Here is a 25,601-nt window from a genome sequence, read left to right on the forward strand (position 1 = left end):
TTATTTAATCTTGGAATTTGGCATAATTAGGGGCATGTCCTTTTGATTGACAGGTATCCACTATCCGCAGCAAGAAGGGAGAATGTAGCACAACCGCAGTTTTTAGCTGGCCAACACTGCATCTTAGCTTTAGCCCTCCTACCTCCGTTAGCTGGTTAGCTACCGTTAGCTCCGGGTTAGCTCGGTTAGCTCTTAGCTAAAGGAAGCTCGGAGTTTGATGGGTGTCAATCATCCACCCCCACCTTTACAGTCCGCTTCTCAGCTCCACCTCTTTGCCCATTTTTGGATTTTCTGGGAATGACGACACGCATGATGCTGCCAAGATGGCAACGGCGGGAGCCACCCAATGAGCTTCACTTTTGCTCTTCAGAAACTTATAAGTGATGTCACAGAGGCTCTGCCCATCTTTTATATACAGTCTATAATTTGCACACAGTTCAGCCAGATAAGGTTCAACACTTAAGACGGCCATTTAATGGGACTACAGTACTTGTTAGTAGTGAGCTCTTAGTTTATCCGGGTATGTAAACATATTACATACTGCAGGGAGAAGACCAGAGAACCATTAAACCACAAAGACATTTGACATAAACAACAAAGATCAAATCAAACTAAATAAAACAAGAAAAAAAAAACAGATATGTATGTCCAACGTCTTCTTATGGGCATGAGGTGATTAAGCTGCTAACTACTGAGCAGCTTCCACGATGTGCTGGAATAAAGTAAAAGCAATCACAGGAGGAGCATGAGGGAGGATACAAGCCAGCAGTCACCAGGCCCAGAGCCACTGGTTTCACTTCTCACACCACTTTCAGTTTCATTGCAATGATTAGGAGTGTCTTTAAAGATTAATTTGAAAGTGTTGTTAATGATTTCATTTCTTACAGAGTTGGATGGTTGGTCAGTTTTCTGAGTATTGTTTTAGGCTCCTTGACTGTAATATCCAGTTTCCGTAGTATCTCCTTGTAGTATTATAAACTACAGAAAGTCAGATAATGAGTTTGGTGGATCATTTCTTTATTGTAACAATGAATCTATTGCTGGACAAAGTCTGTTTTGTTTATTTTTAAATGCTGAGACATTTGTAAGAAAAAAGCATTTGTGGGATTAGCAGCAGAGTTTAGTTTGTTGGTTAAAACTTGCTAAATCTCCTCTGCCAAGGTCAAACAGTTGCTCTTAACGCTTGTTTGGTGTCATTAACTGGATTTGATGACGGAAGCCTGAAGCAGATCGGAACAGTTTTTCATGGATACAACCTTACTTGGCTCGCTGCTCATCCCACACGTGGATTTTTCTCACAGATGTCACACATGAAAGGAAATAAAGTCTTTCCAACAAGATTCACAACCAAAAAGCTTTGTATCTAAAAACAATTATTTCCTTACTTGGGTACCTCATGCTGCTTTTTGATGACGCAGTCTTGCTCAAGTCTTCCATCCTCCTGATGCTGTGTTATGAATATCTCTAGATTTAAATTCTCAGGCAGGGGTCTAAGAAGTTGGGTTAGGCCATGTTTTGACCACAAGAACCATCCTAGGAGGAAGGAGACCCAGGTCCACTTCTGGGTCAGCATCAACTGTTTTTTGGACGGATTCCTGATTGACTTCAGTTCTCTAAACAAAGAAACCCAAGCCTTTGGGCATCACCGTGTTTGCTGAACTCTGAGTTTCTCCATGCACAATACATTACTGGAACGAAATACGTCTTTTACTTTTTTATCTTTTGGTATTAAATTCAGGAATTCTTTGAAGTCAATATAATTGTACTGAGTCCACACATTTTCCACATTTTCATTTTGATGACTATAAAGCTCATATGACTGATTTCGCCACCGAGTGCAAGTTTTTTCTACATCGACCAACAGTTGCAGAGACAAGGTAAGTTAAAGAGAATAAAAATTCAGAGACTGTATGGACCAATTTGGCCTTGAATGTGATAGATACAGTACTGTGTTTCACATTTTCATCAGTTCCTCAGTAAAATGAGGAAAATCACAGATGACTTTTGAGGTTTAACCTCACAAACTTCTGTTTTCTTCCATATCTATCTGACCCTATGCAATTTCACTTACAAGTTATGCACATGTGGTTCTGTTACTCCTGTTTCAGACACGTACCTCGTTTCATTTACACTGCATTTAAATGCACAGAACCAGGCCACAAGGACAAGATAAAAGACAGAGTAATGAAACTGTGGAGGTCTCATTATAACCTCCTGGACAGTCTGGTCTTGTCTGCTTCATGTCTGAATAAAGACGCATGGAACTTATTCTGAATCATCTTTGACAAAGTAGTGATGTTACGTGTCCCATTTCTTAAAAAGGCTCTTGTATCTGCACAGGTATGTCCTAAGATCTGTAAGAGGTAGACTAACCACAAGTCAAGCTTCAAATAGTCTGATAAATCTTTCCTCTTGAGTAAACCAAGTCTTTAAGACCGTGGTGTAGTAGGGGTCCTTCAGACCCAGCCAATTTGAGCTAGGTTCCTCCTGAGTTTGTTCTGGTCTAACATGGTGCCAGGTTGCAAAGGTCCAATTCTTGAGGCTTCCTCCTTCCAGCGCAGTGATCTCTGGGCAAATGGAGACCATTGTCCGTCATGCAGTGCACTGGCCGCCTTTTAAAGCCCCGTCCACATGACTTGGAGCACTGAGACCAGGTTCCAACATTCCATACGGGACATGGATCCCCACAAGCTCTAACCGCCACAGGCCTGTTGGCGAGGTCACAGTCTGCTGCAGGACGGCCCTCTACGCTCTGGCACTGCACCAGCCTCCTCTGCAGACCATTCCCACAAGTCACTGGGCATGAGCTCCATACTCCTGTTACCCAGTGACTAATGGGCCTCTTACCCATCACCTCCGTCTTAGTTTCTATTTTGTTGCTATCAGACAGGACGCTGTTTAGTGTTTTATGGCTTTTTTCCTCTTTCCGAAGAGTCTTCTCTTGTTTGCTCTCCTTTGATGTGTAGAAGGAGTAGCGCACCCTTGGAGGAGTCATTTTCCCCACAGAGAGCACCTCCACAGTCAGGGGCTCCTGCAGGGGTCTGGTGGCCTGAAGTATCTCCACAGACGTGGAAGTGCCGCTGTAGCGCAGCAGACTGCCTTTAACCAGCAGGTCACGCTCCACAGCTGACACCACGTAGTTGCCGTTCAGCAGGTACTTTCCGTGGCGATTCTTCACAGCAAGGTAGTTTTCATCACTGACCATTCCTCGGTAGCCCCGTTGACGGATGTCAACGTTGGAGGCTCCAACTGGCAGTGTCACCACAAAGTTGTAGCCGTGGCTGAAGGCAAGCAACAGATTGGTTAAATATCAAAATCATGCAAATTTACAGAAGAGAGTCACACAGATTTTCTCTTTTCCTTCAGATCCATACCAAAAATTGTCCTGTCAAATTGTGAGCTAATAATTTATAAAGCAGCTGATCATGTGACCACATCTTTATGTTTTTTCTTTCTGCGTGCAAAAGTAACAAAATGTGCAAAAACCTTTTTGATCAGCTGCTTCCACCTGTCCTGCTTCCAGTCTGAGTTTAGCTTGATTAGACTTAGACTGACAAACAATCCACCTTACAGGATCTCAAGTCTTTAGCCAGGAACTATGGCTGATGTAACTGCAACCACATGAAGACTTGTTTACTTGGACTACTTACGCTGGCTTTGTGAACATTCCTGAGACTTTCTTGCAGCCCTGGTTGTCTCCACCACACATACCACACTTGTCAAACTTCTTCTTAGAAGCCAGCTTCCCATCGCAGCCGGCCTTGATGCATATTCCCTGAACACACACCGCGGAGGTGTCGGGGGAACAAGGCGTCCCATCCACAACCTGCAGATTCAGGCCACACAGATGAATGTTGCATCACCATCACATGCATATCTAGCCCACAAGTTTTTACTGATTTCATTCTTCTACCTTAAATAAACAAATCCCTGTAGAGTCTTTTACTGTAAACCAGACGCTTGCTTCCTTTGTGATTCCATAAATCGCTGCTGACAAGCTGCAGCTGTAAGGTGATATTATCCTGCAAGTTTCTCCACCTAAGCTGCATATACTCCCCCAACGCAACAGCCTTACAGATGATGATGATAGATGTTTTGTTTGTGAAAAGGGAGCTGATCCATTCTTTCACCTATACAGATTTAGACTCATGAGCCATCTAATGCAGGAAGTTCACACTGCCTTAGTTGACCCGCTTGGATCAGAATACATGGTCCTCACTGTAACGTGCTTCACCTTCCACGACCACGCAGTTTTGAGGATTTTTTAGTACAATTTTCCATGCTTTTTTTTTTTTTTAGACTTATTTTTATATGAAGGTCTGAACTTTGAGAGGTTTAAACAAGAGAGAAAAGTGTGAAAATGTGCAGGGCTGTCCGAGAAAAGTGTATAAAGTGTGTAGTGAGGGGTTTTACAGCCTTTAAACATTATAATTGTTAAAAATAAAGCTGACTACTTCATGGATTTCGACTATTGTGGGTTATTTTTAGAACGTAACTTCCGTGATTAACGAGGAACCACTGTATTACTAGAAAGCCACACACACACTTCTCAGCTTTCTAGATTGAACCACGATTTGTTTTTTATCCACAGCAGCATAATGAAAGCTGAAGGCACTGCTTGATGCACCATAACGTCATTTGCACTACAGCTAACAAATGATCAGTGAAAGCAGCCTCCAGATGGCAGGCTAATTATGTTTTGGTGGAAAAGTAAATGAAGTCACGTTGTCACTTATAGCTTATTAAAAGGACTGTCTAATGGATATAATTCATTATCTTAAACTGAATATTTTCTGTGGTGAAAGATAGTTAATTACAGCAGATCCGCTATCTGCGTGGTTGCTGACGGTCAAGTGAATATAGTAAATTGGATTCATACTTTTGGAGCAAGAACATAGAAGTATCCAGTCCCATTGGCCCGGCAGATGAGCTTGCATTTATCCTTGGGGGAGATGCCTGAATATTTGGGAACCCACACCACCGTGGAGCCCAGCCTGTTGGTGTTCAGGTTCAAACCATTGAAGGCTTCACACTGCTCTTCACGGAAACTCTTACCTGGAGAGGTAAAAACAAGTTGAAATGCAGTTTACAACTAGAGTGAGGCAGAAATCAGGTCAAGGAGATCAGACAGAGGAAGACAAACAGCTTGAAGAGATGAAGTCGTTATTTACAGATCAGACCACTTGTCAGCTGTAAACTTTCCAAACAGGTACTTTACACTGTGCACTTTGTTATAATGTCATTCTTTTCTCAATGTAAACTGTAATTCTACATCTAACTTCTGACCCTGAGTCAGACTTTTCAGGCAATTTCTTCACTACTTTACTACAGCAGTGAATTGCTGTCGCTAACGTGTGTCGCTAGGGATTCTAGCTTTCTCAGTAGGTTAGCACTGCTGTTCTGTTCTGCTTCATAATTGTTGGTTTTCAGACCAGTAAAACACAGACTCTTCTTCTCTGGGTTTGGCAGTCCAGGCACAAACGTATAACTGACATCTACCATTTAATGGTGAAACACATGGATTAGAGGTAGGTGTCACATCCTGTTCTGTCCACAAAACAGACATCCCAACAGACATAACCTCACATGACTCCAGATAAGTTCAGGTTTGAAAAGCAGTTCTTTCCAAGATGCAGTCCACTAAATAAATAAATAAATAAATACAAGATAAAAAAAAATACCGAAAAAGTCCTTCAAATGTTTACGGTACATTGGCCACGTTATTATGGACTTTTCTTAGTGTGTGTACAACGCGTGTTACTGAAGGATTCCACTAGGGGTCACACATATACGAGAACCCAGACCAGATAGAGTTGCTTTATCTGTAGGGTGTAATAATAATAATAATAATAATAATAATAATAACAATAATAATAATAATAATAACAATAATAATGATAACAATAATAATAATAATAATAATAATAACAATAATAATAATAATAATAATAACAATAATAATAATAATAATAATAATAATAACAATAATAATAATAATAATAATAATAACAATAATAATAATAATAACAATAACAATAATAATAATAATAATAATAATAACAATAATAATAATAATAATAATAATAACAATTATAATAATAATAATAATAATAATTATAACAATAATAATAATAATAATAATAATAATAACAATAATAATAATAATAATAACAATAATAATAATAACAATAATAATAATAATAATAATAATAATAATAATAATAATAACAATAATAATAATAACAATAATAATAATAATAATAATAATAATAATAATAATAATAATAATAATAACAATAATAACAATAATAATAATAATAATAATAATAACAATAATAATAATAATAATAATAATAACAATAATAATAACAATAATAATAATAATAATAATAATAATAACAATAATAATAATAATAATAATAATAATAATAATAATAATAATAATAACAATAATAATAATAATAATAATAATAATAATAATAATAATAACAATAATAATAATAATAATAACAACAACAACAATAATAATAATAATAATAATAATAATAATAATAATAATAACAATAATAATAATAATAATAACAACAATAATAATAATAATAATAATAATAATAATAATAACAATAATAATAATAATACATGTTTATTTAAAGGAAACCTAAGATAACTTCAGAAAAAATCAACAAATCAAAGTAAAAGAAAGCAGTATAAGTGCAATAAAACAAAGAAGTGGAATTAAACAGCACAAAAATACAGCAAACAAACAAATGAGTTGAAAAAGGGTTAAAGGTTGTAGGCGAGTTTGAACAGGTGGGCTTTCAGAAGGAATTTAAATAGAGGAGGGAAGGAAGTCAGCATTACGGAGGTCGGGAGGAAGGGAGTTCCAGAGTTTGGGAGCAGAGCAGCAAAAATGCCCTGGTCCCCATGGTAACGAGGTGAAAGGATCCTGGAAGATGACCTTTGCTTGTCAGGGACTGGGTGTTTGACAGGCTGAAGTTGAGCGAGGTGGAATCGGAACTGGCGGGAGTGTTAGCCGACCTGGCGAGGCTGGCGAGGACAGTGTGGTTGACAGCCTGGTCAGTGTTGAGCGAAGGGCGATGGGAAGACAACCAGAAGGATTTTATGTTCTTAGAGCTGTCCCAGTTGAAGGTGCAGCAAGATCCGCTGTGGATGTATCTCCGTGAGGGTGGTCGAGTGATGTCTCGGTGGAGGCGAAGCCCTGTGGGTGGCGTGACCGGCAGGCAGAGACGCAGGAGCTCCTCAGCTGAATACTGGAGGAGACTGGATTCAGGCCACTGAAGGTAGGATGAAAAGAAAGTCCAGACAGCAACCAGCAGGATGGAAATCCTGTCAATCCTCATTTCAGGGAGTCTCAGGCAAGCAAACCAGGGAGAAACCAGAGATGAATACATGACAAAATGCGACCGCGAGTAGTGGCGTCATGTCGCCAGTGTTCACTACAGCCAGAAGTGCCCGAATGATTGTAATCTACTATAGAGAGCATCCTGTGTTTCAGGGAAGTGACAGTTCTTCCCCAGAGCTGTGGAAGCAGCAGCCCCCTGTAGTTCAACACTTACACCCCCTACAGTACTCACACACATACACCTACCCCTCCACACACACACACACACACACACACACTGAAGATTCACACATTCTCAGACGCACACACACACAGACCTCCATCCTTGCACCAGGATGAACTTTATCCAGCCTGTAAACATGACAGTTTGCTGGGAATTATCTCATTTTCTGCAAATATAGACGTGTTCTTGTATCTTTTATATATTTTATTTCTTTATTTTTTTACTTATTTATGTGTGCCTGTTATTTTTGTTTTCTTATTTATTTGTGCTAGCCGAGAGACTCCTCAGAAAGATCTTCAATCTGAATCTTGAATAAACAAAATTATAAATGTGGTGACAACAGAGGAGGCAGCAGCACACCTGTTTCAGGACAAGGGCTGAGGTTACAAGAGCGGTATTTGATGCGAAGGCCATAGCAGTATTTCCCTCCATTTTCAGGGACGGGGTTGTTGCACTCTCTCATGGACAGCTGAACGCCCCCACCACAACTTCGGGAACAGTCTCCAAATGCACCCCACTTCCCCCACCGTCCGTCCACCTGTGGCAAAAGAAAAAAAAGCACAATGTTTCATGACTCTTTGGTAAGAATGACCAAGTGGTCTTTCTAAAACTCTCTCACCTTGATGTGCACCGTGGTGTTCTTCTCTACACAGGAACCTCTGTAGCAGACCTTTCCATTGGCACAGCTCGTGCCGTCTGCCCAGGGGAAGTGACGGGTTTGACAGACCAGCTGTCCACGGGCCTTCCCGGTGCACCACAGCTTTGAGCAGGGCTGCATGTACGGGCAGGGCTTGGAGCCAGGCCCGAAAGCGAGCTCACACTGACGGGGCAGGCTGTAGCTGGAGCCGGGTAGGCTGTCATGGAGAGACAGTTGCGTTTGAGGCTGGTCCAAGAGACAGTCTCCTGCAGAGACAAACCAATGGAGCTTCAAACAATCAGGCTTCTGCAGAGGAAGTTAACATGACTGAGGTTTTCTGTTGCATATTACTGCTGATCAACATCTAAACTGTTCAAAAAACAAAATTTAAAGTTACAGCAATTTAGATTTTTATAGCTCTGAAAATGCAATGGACAGGCCACCTGTCCAGGCACCTGTCCAGGCACCTGTACCTGCCTCATGCCTGCTACTTGCTGAGAAAGGCTCCGGCCCTCGTGACCCTGCAGTGAAATAAGCTGGTATAGAAAATGGATGGACGGATAGCTCTGAAAGTATTTACACTTGACAGTTGTCATTGCATTCAGAGGCCGAACTTGCCTGGACAACAGCCCCTGGATGTCTCCTCGCCATGCACAGACACCCCTTTAATGCTCAGAATGTTTATTTACAGCTATATTTTAACAACTGGATGGGCCGGGTCCTGCACTGCAGCCCTATGGCTGGGGTGGGGATCCGAGCCATAGACCCCGATCTGGGTGGTTCCTGTGGTGCCACCCGCTGTGGACATGGGATGGAGAACCAAAATATTGTTTCCCCACAGCATCAATATTTGTTTAAAATTGCTCTGTTATACTTGTTGTGGCTTGTTTTATTCTATTGTACATAACCACATGAAAAGCGCTTTATAAAAAAAGTTGATTTGAACTCGAGTTGTGTCCTCGGCTGGGATTAACGTCCCAGAGACCAGAGGACATGTCCCAGATGTCTGTGGACGTGTGCAGGAACGTCTCCAGCTGATGAGCGTGGGCTGGATATGAAGGACAGTTCATGTAGCAGAAGTAAAGATGGCTGCATTTCCAAGCTGTCAGCTGGATGAAGGGATGATGAGAGAAAAGATGAGGTGGTACGCCTGAGAATCCAGGTAGACAGGCTTCCTGCTGCAGGGTTTTACGTCTGGATGGATCATGTACAGATGAGAACTTTCCTCCACCAGGCTGGGAGGTTTGTTCTCTGGTTAGTCCCAGTCTGGTGCCGTTGGTACTCTGTTCCTGTTTACTCTGGTCAAATGTTTCAGAGAAGATCTTCTGACAAATTTGGTAAAGTTTTCTATATTTTATTGTTCTTGTAATAAATAAAATTACTTTCTCATATTTTCTTTACTGTTTTTTATATTTTTACATCTTCTTTTGCAAGATGTATTAAATGAATTAAGCCTGTAAATTTAGACATCTGCCGTTCTCTTTTATAACACCCAGAATAGATTCGCTCATCAGAGAAGAATTCACACAGATGAACATTTATGTGTGTACATTTATGCATCAAAATATCAGAACAATAAAGGTTTAATTAACATTACTGATGAGTATGATGATGAAGCCGGCAGTTCGTCGACTAGCGGTTTTAATCCATCTGGTTGTTAAATGTCTGCATGAACATTTAATGATCAGTAGTTTATAAGTGGATGAGCGGTGTAGGAGCTTCCACCAAACACCAGGTAAACACAGACGTCTGAGGCTGAAACAGGTGGAAAGGTCTAAACCTGAACTTCCTTCATTCTTCAGCAGATTGTCGGCTCTAACGTATGAATAAGTTGTCTTTCTGCAGCTTATGAGCTTATCACGGTTGGGACGTTTCTTTTTGCTGTGTTTTAAGCATGTTTTTACCACAGTTTACTGAGAAACCTGAAAGTGTTGATGGAAACAGTGGCCGTGACGGCACATGCACTTTCTCTATTAACCAATTTATTATTTAAAATATCAGAAAGCAAAGACGTCGAGTGCTGAATGACAGAAATGTTGCTATGCTACGCTAACTATCGGGTCTGAAACAAGCTGGGATTCGCAGGAAACAAGGAATGGAAAAGTCTGTCCGTGCACGCGGACGGAGGATTATACGAGTTTTTCTTCTTGTCTTAACATCGCTCCCCAGTTTGAACGGACGGTCATTTCGGCTCATGCTGTCATCTTCCACCGGTGGGTAAATGACTTTAAGTTTAAACCTATAGGCACGAGAGACGCTGCTGTGATTAAGCACCGACAGTCCTCATTGAGACTCTTACTTTATTCATTGGAAACATTGAACTTAACCCTGGTCCTGGCAAAATGCCTTTATGTCTACTTTCCTATTTTTTCTGGGATTTTATACTCATGTTTTTAACAATACTCTGGGCCTGGGTCATGCAGGTGTCCCACACATGGACCTATCTCAAATGCAGTTCATTAACCAGCCAGCAGGCCTACCTGCTATACCTCTGGCGCTAATTATGGGTGCCAATGCTGTAAGGCATTGGCAACATATTGCTATTGCCTTTTTTTTTCCGCTCAAAACTTTGGCGGCTATCTCCTCCTACAGATTTCACTCAATCTGTGCGTCTCGATCGGGACATGTGTGGTATGACTTTTCTCGTACAAAAGTCTGGCGGTTCTCGAGTAAATCGCAATAAACCGCGGTTTTTTGGAGACCTGTTTTCCCATAGGAATGAATGGAATTTGGCTCTGAGCAGCCCGAAAAACATAGGTCACTTTGGAAGCCTACAGCTCAGCCATATCCTCACCTAGAAACACCATTCAAAGTTTAAACGGGTCACGAAAGATAAACCTATCACTGGTCCGAAGGGCATTTTCATATCTTTTACAGTTTGTTCACAATCTCTGTTGAAGTTTTAACAAAAACTGCCAAAATCCTCTCCCTCTGCCTCACTCTAGCTTTTGCTTCAAAAAGACATGCTTAAACAAAGTTCTCTCACGGCCAGAGTTTTTGCTCTACAGACACAATTTTTACATCAAAACATAGGTTTTTTTGTTGGCTTCAATTTATCAGGAGCTCATTTTGGGCTAGGACGTACAGATTTGGAGCTACAGAGCTTGGAAAGACACAAACTTTTCTCTCCCCACTAAGAATCACCATTGACTCTGCTGAGATGCAACCATGTTTTAAAACTGCTGCCATTTAAGTTCTGTTTGCAGTACAGTTACAAGACTTATATCCTCGTGTTCCTCAAAGCCTCCTGCACATAACGGTGAAAGAATTATTTTCATATGTATTACGGTTTGCTTTCAGCAGCAAGACGTTCTGAGGCTTGCACACAGTGATTTCACAGTGCTCTGTGTGTGTATGTGTAACCTGAGCCTGCCTGTCTGCTAGGGTTGGGCATCTAAGGTATAATGCCGATCCAATACGCATCTAAGTATCCGATGCGATATATTAACGATACATGTGTGGCATTTTGCGATGCGGTATGATACGATTTACACCCATATCTCGATATGATGCAAAAATTCAATACTATTTAAATAGATCAATTTCATGTAGTAATGTGAAAGAGGATGCAGTGCCAATGAATTAGTTTGATTTTTTATTAACCAAGTAAAGCCAAGACATTTTTACAAACTGTTTTTTCTCTCAGAGCTTGAGTGTTGGTTTACAATAAGGCCATTTTAAAACACATGGCACATACTTAGGCCATTTTAAAACACATGGCACATACTACTTAGGCCATTTTAAAACACATGGCACATACTTAGGCCATTTTAAAACACATGGCACATACTACTTAGGCCATTTTAAAACACATGGCACATATTTAAGTATTTCCAAGAAAAACAATGTATGAGTGCAATACTTTTCTCACCGCTTCTGGAGCTCGTAGCTACAGGGGGATCCGAGCTGGAGGAAGGGGATGCAGGGACACTGGCAGACGCTTCTACAACAACACCGTGGCGCCGCTTCAAGTGAGATATCAGATTAGTCGTACTGCCCGTGTATTTTACAGATGCGCGGCACATTTTACAAATTGCAGCTGTCTTGTCAAGTCGTCCTTCTTTCTTGTAAAATCTATAGTGTTCCCAAACTTTGGACTTGAAACTAAGTGGAGGATAAATGATCTTGGCGTCCGACATGTTTGTTTTGCTAATTCGCGCTTCCTGACAACTACCTGTGGGCGCATCACTGGCTTCATCCGCACAGCCCCCATGAGTTGTAGTGTAAACATCCGCAAGTCCGTTGCTTAGGCCTACTTTATGTAGGTCGTTTAAATTATGCGCTAAAAAAACAGGTTGACAACACTTGTTAATAAATAAACACATTCTGTATTAAAAGAATAAGCCGTATCTCAGAAAAACCGATGCATCTCGCAAAAACCGATGCATCTAGATTTGCTTCAAAAGTTTCATTCATCCTCTGCTGCTCTACCGATGCACTCGCATCGTGCACGCGCACGACCGCGTATCGATTCATATCGGTTAATCTTCCCATCCCTACTGTCTGCTGCTTTGGGGGAAAGGGTGGGGGCATGGTTGCCATGGAAGTAGCTGATGTCATTGCAAAGAGCCACTGTTTAGCCCTTTTATACCTGTCAATCTGCAGATTTTGCAATCATGCAGAGATTAAACTTTTTTTTTTCTCTGTCACTTTTCATCCTGGACACATCTAGATGCCCCCCCCCCCCGGAAACATGAAGTGACTCTAACTCTGGACTGGGTTGACCAAAGAACTTGAAACTTTCCAGTTTTACTGAAAGTCCCTATCTGAACATGTTTGTACAAGTAAAGTGACTGCAGCGCCACCTAGTGGCCGCCTGATTTCTGCAGATTTTCCGATCACGCTGATGTTTGGCAGTTTTCATCTGACACCCGCTCCGAGCACGCTCGTGCACGCGAGGCGACTGCGGCGCCACCTAGTGGCCGTACAGGATATTTAATGGCATTACATTCGCAAGCGTGTTTGCCTCCTTCTCGCGCCGTCTCCCTCGCGCCGGCTGGCTCCCTCGCAGTGGCCGCACAGCCGGCACGCCAGGGGGCGGCGGGGCGACGGGCGCATTGGCACCCATCAAAATTTCTTTGAAATTTTCTAGTTAAATCTCCTCCTGTTATTCTAGGATCTATTTCTAATTCTAAACCTGTTAAAGCACAAAAAAGACCATCATGTTTAAGGAAAATTCCAGTTACGCAATGCCAGCTTGGTAGAATTAGAGGTTTTAAAATTTGTCACCTAAACATGAAAAGCCTTGTTCCCAAACTGGCTGAATTTAAAATCATGCTTGCCCAAACTTAAGGCTCATGTTATGGCAATATCTGAATCATGGCTTACCCTTGTTATACCAGATTCCTTTCTTGCAATTGAAAACTATTCATTATATTGTAGAGACCAGGCTGATAAAATTGGAGGGGGTGTTGCTCTCTATGTAAATCAAAAATATGCACATTCTATAGGTAAACTTTCGACTGATTCAGAGACACTTCAATTAGTTGTTCACATTACAAATCAATTTTCAGTTACTATTATGGTCACATACAAGCCTCCAAATGTCAGTCCAACTGCATATCTAATTCAGCTTTCTGACATAATTAAATCTGTTACATCTAAGGAGCTTGTTATTCTTGGTGACATTAACTTGAATTGGATTGATAATTCAACTAAAATTTTGAAAGCTACTGCCATAAAATTTGGTCTTCACCAATTAATCAAGGATCCCACCAGATTTGGTAAAACACGAAATTCTTTTTTTTATATCTGGAGTAATAAACACAGCAGTCTCAGATCATTCACTCATATATGTCATCAGGAAATGTCTTAAACAGCCAAGATGTCATAAAAATAACTACACAAAAAAAATACCAAACTCAAAATTGTCTCAGTTTAATGCTGAATTTGCTGATGCTGATTGGAGTAATGACATGTCTTTGCAAAATCCTGATCATGTCCTGTCAAATTTTTACAGAAGAGTGGACACATTACGTCAAAAATTTACTACTACCTGTAAAATGCACATTAAGCAAAATAAAGTACCTTGGGTAACTTCTGAAATTTTGAAGCTTTTAAAAAAGAAGGCCTCCTCTCTTAAAGCCTACAGATCACTATAAACACCTGAGGCTAAGGTTATTTTCATCAGCTCTATTTTGAAAATCAAATTAATCTAATAGTCTCCAACCCAAGAACCTTATGGCAAACAATTAAGTCTATAACTGGTGAAAACAAAATTAAAAATACCAACAGTTTACAAATAACCATTAATGGTACTCTTCTCACTGATCATGATAAAATTGCCAGTACTTTTAATGAGTATTTCATTGCATCCGTACAAGAATTGTCCTCCAAATTTACTGCTCCTCTTTTTCTCCTATCAGTATCAGCTGCATCTCAACAATTCTCTTTTTCTGAAATCTCACAAAATGATTTAAATAATATTTTGTGTTCTTTAAATGTTTCCCATGACTGTGATGTAAATAACTTAAACATGACTTTTCTGAAAACTCATGCCAGTACTCTTATACCACTTTTCATCATTTAGTTAACTTGTGTATTAGGCAATCAGTATTTCCTGCCATGTGGAAAACAGCCCAGATCACCCCCATTTTTAAGTCTGATGATCCCACAAATGTTTCCAACTACCGTCCAATTGCAATTCTCCCAACTGTGTCTAAGTTACTTGAAAAAACATTATATAATCAATTAATCAATTACCTTGAAAATAATAACCTGCTTAATGACTGCCAACATGGCTTTGCTTCTTTTTACAGAGCAGATACGTGCGTCTCTAAACAAAGGTCATGTTACCGGAGTTATATACATAGATTTTCGAGAAGCTTTCGATACAGTTAATCATCAAATTTTGTTAAAAAAACTTCTATCTTTTCATTTGTCCTCCTCTACAATAAACATGTTTACATCATATTTAAGTGGCAGATCTCAGACTGTAAAAATTGGCTCAGTAACATCACAGCCACTAGGGTGTTCTATGGGTGTTCCACAGGGCAGCATTTTAGGTCCTTTACTGTTCCTTTTGGACATTAATAATCTTCCTCATGTGCTTAGTTTTTCCAATTCTCTGTTATATGCTGATGATACTGTTATTTTTCTGTCTGGCCTAAACACTGATACAAGTAATCACAAACTTAACACAGATATGCAGCATTTGCATGACTGGCTGCAAGATAGTCATTTAACACTTAATGTTAAGAAAACAGAATGCATGTACTTTTACTCATCTAGGAGACAGTTATCCAGAGAGCTTTCTTTTATGTGCTCACTAAAGCCTGGAATGAGATCCCACAGCACATCAGGACTATAACATCACAAAGACTATTTAAAAGAATATTTGCTCGCTATCTAATGGACAGGTACAGCTGAGACCACTGAGGTGGCTCCATAGCCTCCCCTAAAGCTGCTTCTCTTGGTTTGTGTTTGTATGATTGTACTGTCTTGTCTTGGAATTTGTGATGTGTGTTTGGTTTGTATGTTCTGCAGAGCAGGAACCTGCTGAAAAACAGTTCTTAAACTGAGTCAGGCCCAATTGTTTTAATCTTTCCCTGCTTAATAAATAAAAATAAAGAAAGAAAGAAAGAAACAGCTGGAGGAACATGTTAACAGTTAACTGCCAACAAATCATTAATGTGATTGGGTACAAAAAAGGAGCACCTTCGAGAGACAGAGTCTCTCAGCTCTAAGATTTTCATTTTGTCTTCTTATCTTAATGATATGAGGGTTTTTTCTTCTATTCTGACAAAATGATAGGATGCTGTGACCCACCTGGACGTGTTTTGGCTGTCACTGCAGCCTTCTTTAGGAATGTCAGCTGAAGGGTTGCTGACATGCTATCAGCTGTTTGTTGGAACATGTCAAAGTATGTTACAACATCCTACTATGTTCTCTGAATAGAAGAGAGTCTCTCAGAAGTCAAACTGGACAGAGGTTTAACAGTCTGTAAAAATTAAGTGCATCTACAACCAGTAACAGTTTCTGAATAAAGAATTATTCCGTCATCAACAGTAAATAATATGATGTAAAGAATCCGGAGACATCTCTTCCAGAAACATCTGTGAACACAGTTCAATGTGCAACATAAATGCAGGTTAAAGCTCCATCATGCAGAGAAGAAGCCAGATGTGAACAGGATCCAGAACCAGCACTGTCTTCTCTGGACCAGAACTCATTTAACATATTCAGTTCAGAATATTGTTTTGGAATTCTTTGTCTGTTTTGTACGAGGAACACCCAGCTTATCAGATCTCAGTTCAAAACCTGCATCTATGATGGTAAGGTGTCTTTTTCAGGGAATACCTTGCATATTTCAGCAAAACTAAGCTATTCCATACACTGCATGTATTCCACCAGCATGGCTGGAGAGTCTGGGTGCCGCATCATGCATCATGAAACCAGAAGACTCTGGATTGTTGAGCAGCTCCAATCAGTCAGACTGGAACTGAACATTGCTCAGTTCTGCTTGTTTAAAAGAAGAGGTGAGGCTCCACAGCTGGAAACATGGACCTGGAACAACGTTTCTGAGACTGGACGCTGCCATCAAATCAAAGTTTAGCTCGTATGTTTTTCATGGAATGTAAAATGTCTCAATTTCAACATTGGGCATGTTTTCTATGTTCATATTAGTTTATGAGATGGAGATTTATGGCTGTAAATCTGTCTAAAATTGTATGAACAGTTATATTTGGAGTCCATAACAAAAGGGGAAAAAACATTCAGACACAACCAAATATAGACGTTAAAACGTGCAGACGTCTGAGTCAAGTGATCCTGGTTCATTCTGATATCTGACAGCCAAAATATCTGACCCAAAATTCAAAAACAAAGAAGTGAAAACAGAATTTCTCTTTCTGTCCTGGTAATAACATACATGCAACAAAAAGAGCAAGGGTCTTAGTTTTGAGGGTGAGTTCATTCATCTGAGTTCAGAAGCAAATACAGGAAGTGTTTACTAACCATGACCTCTGTCCAGGAACTCAGTAATGATGGCTGCGCTGCACACAGACCAAGGTCGGCTCCGGTCTATCTGGATCAGCGTGGGAGACATCATGTGGTTGTCCTTTAGTTTCCCAAACACCTCCTCACATGCCTTGACATTGTCATGGGGCATGTTGAAGACGTGGCCTGTGGGGGCAGGTGGGGAGAGATGCAGCAGGGTCATGTCTTTGGCCATTTAGCATAATTAGAAAGAGTGACGGGGGGGATACAATGATGCTGTGGGAACTTTTTACCTTGTTCCACAACACACACACACACACACACACACACACACACACACACACACACACACACACACACACACACACACACAGCAAGACAGACTCAACTCAGTAATGTCATAAAAGACAAGAACACAATAGCACAGAGATACAGCATGATGGGACCAGCATGCTGCTAAAGCTCACCTGACAGGAGAATAACTTAGATAATTATAAGGAATTAGGCGCAGCTGCCCTACGACCACCACCAACATTCATCCACATTCATTCATCTTAGCTTTTTACAGAGGATGTGGTCCTACTAGCTCCATCAGAGGTGACGTCCAGCAGGAAGCAGCTCGATGAGTATTAGTACCTCAGTGCCTTACACAGCCCCGGTGTCCACTCTGGAGGACAGAGCTGGACACGGTGGCTGGAGAAAGGGGGTCATCTGGGGATCTCTGCTCAGACTGCTGTCCCTGACAGAATGTCAGATAAGTGGCAGAAAATGGTTTAATACAAAATTGTTTAGACTTTTCGACACACTTACACCCCACCACCGGAATGTAGAATTTTATTTGAAATCTTGTTATTTGAAGATGCCTTTTACTACTTTTTATATGCTCTTTGCACCAACTGTAGCTCTTTTAATGCTACAGGTGAAGCATTTTTAATGGTCTTGCACAGGAAACGTGCTTTACACGTTGCCCGGTAAATCACAATCATAAATATAGAAAAAGACAGTTTAGCGTCATCGAAAAGGAACTGACCAGTAGCCACAAGAATTTACTTCATCTTGGGAACCCATAAAAGCATTTTAACACCACACAACACAAAACACACTGCGCGCACCCCATAACGCAACAACAGCACATAGAAGGCCTAGGCTCTGGATTGGAACCTCCCGAACCACGCTGAACACAGCACATCCACACATGGCATCAGAGGGCCCTGGCTTCGAAGTGCCACACCTCGTCCAGGCTGGTTTACAGTGTCTCTGCGTGAGCCGCTCCCCGTGCATCGGTCTTTGTCAGACACGTGACCTAACAAGCCAACACGCACATGGCTGTCTGTGGCTATCCCGAGTGTTACCTCACCTGACAAAGACCGATTGAGCTCACCGTCATCATCGGGCTACGCCCACTGATGACGGGAGGCAGGACAGAGAACATCTCCCCACCCCTGACCCGAACCCTGTCCAATCTGTAAACAGATAAGTTCTTTATTCAGACAGCATCTGCTTCCATTATTACACTAATAAATCCTGCAATTAGATAACAGAGCATATTTGCTAGCTTGACATGCTCTTGTAAGACGTGTCCAGCTGTTTGTCTTTACACATCTCATGATGAGTTGTGACGTGTAACACAGTTAAGTTTATGTAGTGGCTTGCATAACGCTGGCAGCCCAGGGATGGAAAGTTTGTGCTGGCTGTTTGGAGCATTTTTCCTCAATCAGAAGCAGGCATTCAGTCATATGAAAGTTTTTAGAGTCATCAAAGAGTCCTTTGACCTGTCAGTTTCCGCTGATAGGACTGCATGTTGGAGCTAGAATGGTGACAATGGTGAACAGATCTCATCTTTGCTCTGTGGGTTTGTTTTGATTCTGTCCTTCATCAGTAATCAGAGACTGACTCACAGTTAACACCAGATAAATGCTGTTCAACAGTCACACTAATCATGTTGGACAGCCATCAAGCCACATCCGTGTCCGTGCTGACTGTGCATGTCTTTCAAACCCATCTACATCACTCCTTTCTCACCCAGAGCTTTTGTTACACGCGTGTTCAGTCCGTGTCAGAAACAGCTACCTTACCAAGCTCGTGGGCAGTTGTGAAAGCCGAGGGTAATCCATCGTCCTCAATAACAGAACAGCTTCTCTTCGGGTCACACATGGTCCCAACGTCGGCCATCCCCAGAGTATCACAGGTTGTGGCCCCGCAAAGATCCTGGTGGCACAATGACAAACATGGTACTTGTGAAGATCCAAACTCTTTATTCTACATGCAAGCTTCAAAGATGGGATTGGACTTCAGCCATGATCCAAGCGTGCTTTTTCTGCCCGGGTAGTGAGCTACAAAATGAACAGACCATAAAAGGCGCTAACTGGAAGCACACGGGAGGGGGATTGGATTGCTCGCTCTCTAAGATACAACGAAGCAGAGAATGCTGACTGTGACAGATATCGCCTCAGTTTAAAGAACGTCTGTTTGAGTTCCACTAAGATGCAGACAAAATGCTAACACACAACACATTTAAACTGCACATCCGGCATTGGACCAAGACTTCTATCAAGATTGTCACTCAGACATAATTAAGCTAGTTTAATAATTCTTTAAGTTTTAAATGGAACTGTGAATGTGCACTCCACACAGCGGCATAGAGACTGCAATGCCAGCTGCCTTGCAGACAGTAAAATCCATCGGTATCACCTCTTCATGAGCTGATGCTGTCAGTTTCACAGCCTCCATATGAGACGTTACGCTGGATAAATGTGTGTTTCTGTAAAGGCGAGCACCGCCTCGGTGAAGATTACAGTGTGCACAAAGGTATTAGTGTTCCATCAGTCTGGGAGCCGGATTCGATGGAAACCTGCAACTATTTGACCCATGACTGAATGACAAACACTTTCTAATTACACTCAAAAGCCAGGCGTTAACAGACGTTAGTGGGTCTTCTGAACAGTGTGAAAAGGTTTTATGTTGAATTTGACTGAACTGAAATGAAGTGGATTGAACTGAATGAACTGGAACCAAGCGGATTTTACTTAAAATGAATTTAGCTGTATTTGAACCATTTGGCGGAATGGTGTGCTGTAATGATGTGTGGATCAACACTAAAAAGTACTTACTACTGATACCAGCTTTTTATGTTCTAAAATCTATTTTCACATCACAACATCAGTGTTTTATTGATTTGGGATAAAACTAAAGTCTATCACGAACTGGACTACAGTGGGAAGTAACTATAGTTGACAGGAACTACTTTTTCTTCCGCCTGGCAGAGTTGTAGGTGAAATGGCCCGGCGTAGCGGTGCAGCAGTGTGCCAATCACTCAGTCCGTAGCGTCATGAACAGCAACGATGTATGATGTGTGTGGGATGACAGGTGTTTCTTTAGCAACAGAAAACGTCCTTAGACATCTAAGAGCCAATCAGAACATAGAATATTATTAAATTGTGACGAGGAAGAGGAGGAGTGAAGAGGGACAGATACTATTAGGTAGAATCAGGTACTATAAGGTAATATCAGATACTATCAGATACTATCAGGTGCTATCAACTACTAACAGCTACTATCAGATACTATCAGGTACTATCAGATACTATCAGATATTATCAGATACTATCAGATACTAACAGATATTATCAGGTACTATCAGATACTATCAGGAACTATCAGATACTATCAGGTACGATCAGATAATATCACATACTATCAGGTACTATCAGATACTATCAGATACCATCAGTAACTATCAGATACTATCAGGTACTATCACGTACTATGAGATATTATCAGATACTATCAGGTACTATTAGATACCATCAGATACTATCAGGTACTATCAGACACTAACAGATACTATCAGGTATCAGTTACTATCAGATACTATCAGATACTATCAGATACTATTAGATACCATCAGACACTATCAGATACTATCAGGTACTATCAGATACAAACAGATACTTTTAGGTATCAGGTACTATAAGATACTATCAGATACTATCAGGTACTATTAGATACCATCAGATACTATCAGGTACTATCAGACACTATCAGATACTATAAGGTACTATTAGGTACAAACAGATACTTTTAGGTATCAGGTACTATAAGATACTGTCAGATACTATCAGGTACTATCAGACACTAACAGATAGTATCAGGTATAAGTTACTATCAGATACTATCAGGTACCAACAGATACTATCAGGTACTATCAATTACCATCAGATACTATCACATACTATCAGGTACTATTAGATACCATCAGATACTATCAGATATTATCAGGTACTATTAGATACCATCAGATACTAACAGATTCCATCAAATACTATCAGATACTATCAGAAACTATTAGATACCATCGGATACTATCAGATACTATCAGGTACTATCAGATACTATTTGGTATCAGGTACTATCAGAAACTATCAGGAACTATCATATGGAATCAGATACTATCAGATACCAACAGATACTATCAGGTATCAGGTACGATCAGATACCATCAGAAACTATCAGGTACTATCACGTATCAGGTACTATCAGATACTAACAGATACTATCAGGTATCAGATACTATCAGGTACTATCAGATACTATCAGGTACTATTAGATACCATCAGATAATAACAGAAACTATCAGGTGCTATCAGATACTAACAGATACTATCAGGTATCAGGTACTATCAGATACTTTCAGGTACTATCAGATACGATCAGGTATCAGGTATTATCAGATACTATCACGTATCAGGTACTATCAGGTACTATCAGATCCTATCAAATACTATCAGGTACTATCAGATAATATCAGGTACTTACAGATACTATCAGAAACTATCATGTATCAGATACTATCAGGTACTAAGAGATACTATCAGATACTATCAGGTACTATCAGATACTATCAGTTACTATCAGATACTATCAGGTACTACCAGATACTATCAGGTATCAGGTACTAAGAGATGCTATCAGATACTATCAGGTACTGTTAGATGCCATCAGATACTATCAGATACTATCAGGTACTATCAGATACTAATAGATACTATCAGGTAATATCAGATACGATCAGATACTAACAGATACTATCAAATACTATCAGATACTATCAGATACTTTCAGGTATCAGGTCCTATCAGATACTAACAGATACTATCAGATATCAGGTACTATCAAATACTTTCAGGTACTATCAGATACTATCAGGTATCAGGTATTATCAGATACTATCACGTATCAGGTACTATTAGGTACTATCAGATCCTATCAGATACTATCAGGTATCAGGTACTATCAGATACTAACAGGTACTATCAGATACTATCAGGTACTATCAGATACTATCAGATACTATCAGGTACTATCAGATACTATCAAACACTAACAGATACTATTAGGTACTATCACGTACTATCAGGTACTAGCAGATACTAGCAGGTACTATCAGATACTATCAGATACTATCAGGTACTATCAGACACTAACAGATACTATTAGGTACTATCTGATACTATAAGATACTATCAGATACTATCAGGTATCAGGTACTATCAGATACTATCAGATACTAGCAGGTATCAGGTACTATCAGGTACTATCAGATACTATCAGACACTAACAGATACTATTAGGTACTATCAGCTACTATCAGGTGCTATCAGATACTATCAGATACTATCAGGTATCAGGTACTATCAGATACTATCAGGTATCAGGTACTAGCAGATACTATCAGATACCATCAGATACTATCAGGTACCTGCAGATACTAGGTAGGTAGCAGGTATCAGGTAATGTTACTGTTATCTCGTTTTACTGGAGAGGTTTTAACATTTCCAGTGAGGAACTTTGTTTCATCCTTCCGCCCTTTCTCTGTTTTTCTACCATTCCAGCCACACTTGAGCCTGAGCGGATGTTGAACCTGTTAGACCGGCGAGGCCCAGCCATGGCCGGAGCTCACTCTGCCAGCCATGTGTAATCTGCTCCACTCGCTCTTCCGAACATGTTCGAGGAGTTTTCCAGCTGCACTCATTTCACCCTGCGAGGACGGGACAGCAGTCCTGCACGTTCCTGCGTATCAGCCAAATAAAAGATCCTTCTTTTCTCTGGGATGATTAGTTGGTGTTTTTGTATGTTGCTAAGAGGCTGTGTATCAGACGGTTAGCCAGACCTAAACTAAACCTAATAGAACATAATAATGAAAAATATGAAATAGAAACCCAAAGAGAAGTTAAGATTTACTGGCCAGAGTTTATATCTCTGGTGGCCACATGGGAGGATCTGACAGCTGAGACCAGCTGTGATCCCTCCACTGTGTGTGAGACAGCGACCTTACATCAGGTTGAGCGAGTGAGGAGTCATTTATATTCCAGGCGGAGACTTTTCAAACTGACTGATTGTTTCCAAGTGTAAGATCCAGAGGTAGTGACCCACTTTGTTTTCCTAACAAGCAGAAAGCATGTATGCTCTTTTAAGGAGAGAAGGTTCACTTGGTGTTTTAATGTAAGTGACAGAAGTAAGAAGACAAGCAGAGCGAGATGAATTACTGCATCCTGAGTACAAACATACCTGCAGGGGCCAAATGTATAGGAGGCCAATCAGAGCACAGAGATATTTAACAGAGTAGGAGATGAAAAGCAACAACAAAAACATGACAACAGAAAACAAATGAGTAACAGTCACACCACAAAACAACAAAGAGATGAAGATCTTCCTTAAAGGGAGGAAGAAACATAAACAGACACCAAACCCAGCTTCAGTTTGCTCTGTGCTGCATCCCTGCTCCTCACCTACCTGCTTGGTGAACAGAATAGCCGTGTCCCAGTATTCAGGGTGCTTGTCACTGTGTTTATTTAACTTCTTCTGCCAGGAGCAGAAGTTGCGCAGAGTCAAGGCAGCATTGCTGGAGACCTTTGGTCCCTTGTCAGCTTCATTTATCACCATGAAGCCCACCACCACTATGTTTATAGAGTTGATGATGCTGGGGTGCTTGTAAAGCCTGGCTGCGACAGACATCAGGGTCAGGAGGTAATGCTTCAGGTCCTCTCCGTGAAATGTGGCCATAGATTCATCTGCCACCACCAACACCTCCACAAACCTGGGGATGGAGGCGAACCTTTTGGACCTCCCCAGTGATTTCCAGACGGATTCGGTTAAGTCATCAATCTCCAGGTATTTGTATTTTTCCAGGGAAACAGTGAAGTTGGTGTCGGGTGTGACTCCGCACCTGCTGGTGAAGCTGCCTCCTGGATGCTTCGCGCTTGAGCGGCGGCGGATCATGTGTGTTTTGTCCAAAAAGTTCACACTTCCATGCGCAGTTGGATCGTCTCCAGTCCCGGTGCGACTGAGGAAGTAGTCCTTGCCGCTGTAGGAAAACCCTCCCTGCAGACCTTTGCACAGGCTAAGCGCCACGAATGAGTTCGGGTCTGCGTTGACATCCCCGGAGTAGAAGCATTTACTGAGGTCAGCAGAGCCGCTGGATGCCGTTGGTTCGCCCTCAGGCGACAAGCTGCCAGGTGCAAAGAAGCTGGAGTCCGGCGCGAGGTTGAGGTAAAATTCCTGTTTGAATGCACTTATTCTGAAAACGACGTGTTTTTCAATCATCTGTTCCACGCGCCGGAGCAGATGGTTTTCATGCTTTTGATGATCAACGCGGACAGGTGTGCAGAAATCTATCTCCATGCAGCACGTTAGCTTGAAATGAAGCAAAAGTTGTGTGAAAATGACCAAAGAACCAACAAGTGCTGCCATTTCTGCTCCTGTTCAGCAGAGTACAATGCGCACCGCGCGTCCTTAGAAATAACACGCGCCCGCGCTTTCTTCCTTTCCCATCTTGCACCGTTTCCACTTTCGACTTCAACTTCTTTGAGCTGCTGAGCTTTAAAGTCGCGCACAAACACCGACGACCGCTGTCCGATGAAACCTGGACACACGCGCAGGAGAGAGATCACCGCTCATGTTGCTGATCTAACTCTCCAAATATTCTCCCTGCCGCACAGCATGTGCGACATGCTGGAGCATCGGCCCCCCCCCCATCCCTCCCTCTCATTTCAACGACTCATAATTTAGAGATCTCCAGCAAAACATCCGGAACTTTATGAAGTAAAAAACAGCCAAAAACCCGTAAATTCCAGCCTCCCTTTATCGTTTTCTTTTTCCGTTAGAAAAAAATGGCAAAACATAATAACAATAAATGAAGTTTTATAATAAAGAAAACATTGCCAGGTCCTCAAAGTTGAGGGCACGTGCGCAAAGATTTTACAAACATTAAGTTAAAAGCGACCACAGGGCGACACCTGCTGCCGGCCAGCGTCCTCTGACGGGCCACTGCTGCGTCTAGTTTCTTGTCCTCTTCCACCATCTGCTGCTGGATGAGTTAAACGGCAGGAAAAAGAAAGTTCTCCGACATTTGGTGTTAATAATGTGATGCAGGCCACAAACAG

The 25,601-nt window shown here is 41.1% G+C and overlaps 1 protein-coding gene across 1 annotated transcript; it reads right to left on the reverse strand.

Annotated features, from left to right (window-relative positions):
• Window positions 1-253: 253 nt before the first annotated feature.
• LOC121646584 (A disintegrin and metalloproteinase with thrombospondin motifs 15-like) lies at window positions 254-25,060 on the reverse strand. Its single transcript, XM_041995664.1, has 8 exons — window positions 23,953-25,060; window positions 19,236-19,368; window positions 17,179-17,346; window positions 8,206-8,489; window positions 7,947-8,124; window positions 4,880-5,055; window positions 3,651-3,826; window positions 254-3,281 (listed from the first exon to the last, which is right to left on the reverse strand). The coding sequence occupies exons 1-8, from the start codon at window positions 24,907-24,909 to the stop codon at window positions 2,504-2,506; spliced, it is 2,850 nt and encodes a 949-aa protein (XP_041851598.1). The 5' UTR covers window positions 24,910-25,060; the 3' UTR covers window positions 254-2,503.
• Window positions 25,061-25,601: the final 541 nt, after the last annotated feature.

This window comes from Melanotaenia boesemani, chromosome 9, assembly GCF_017639745.1.
Source record: "Melanotaenia boesemani isolate fMelBoe1 chromosome 9, fMelBoe1.pri, whole genome shotgun sequence".
NCBI lineage: Eukaryota > Metazoa > Chordata > Actinopteri > Atheriniformes > Melanotaeniidae > Melanotaenia > Melanotaenia boesemani.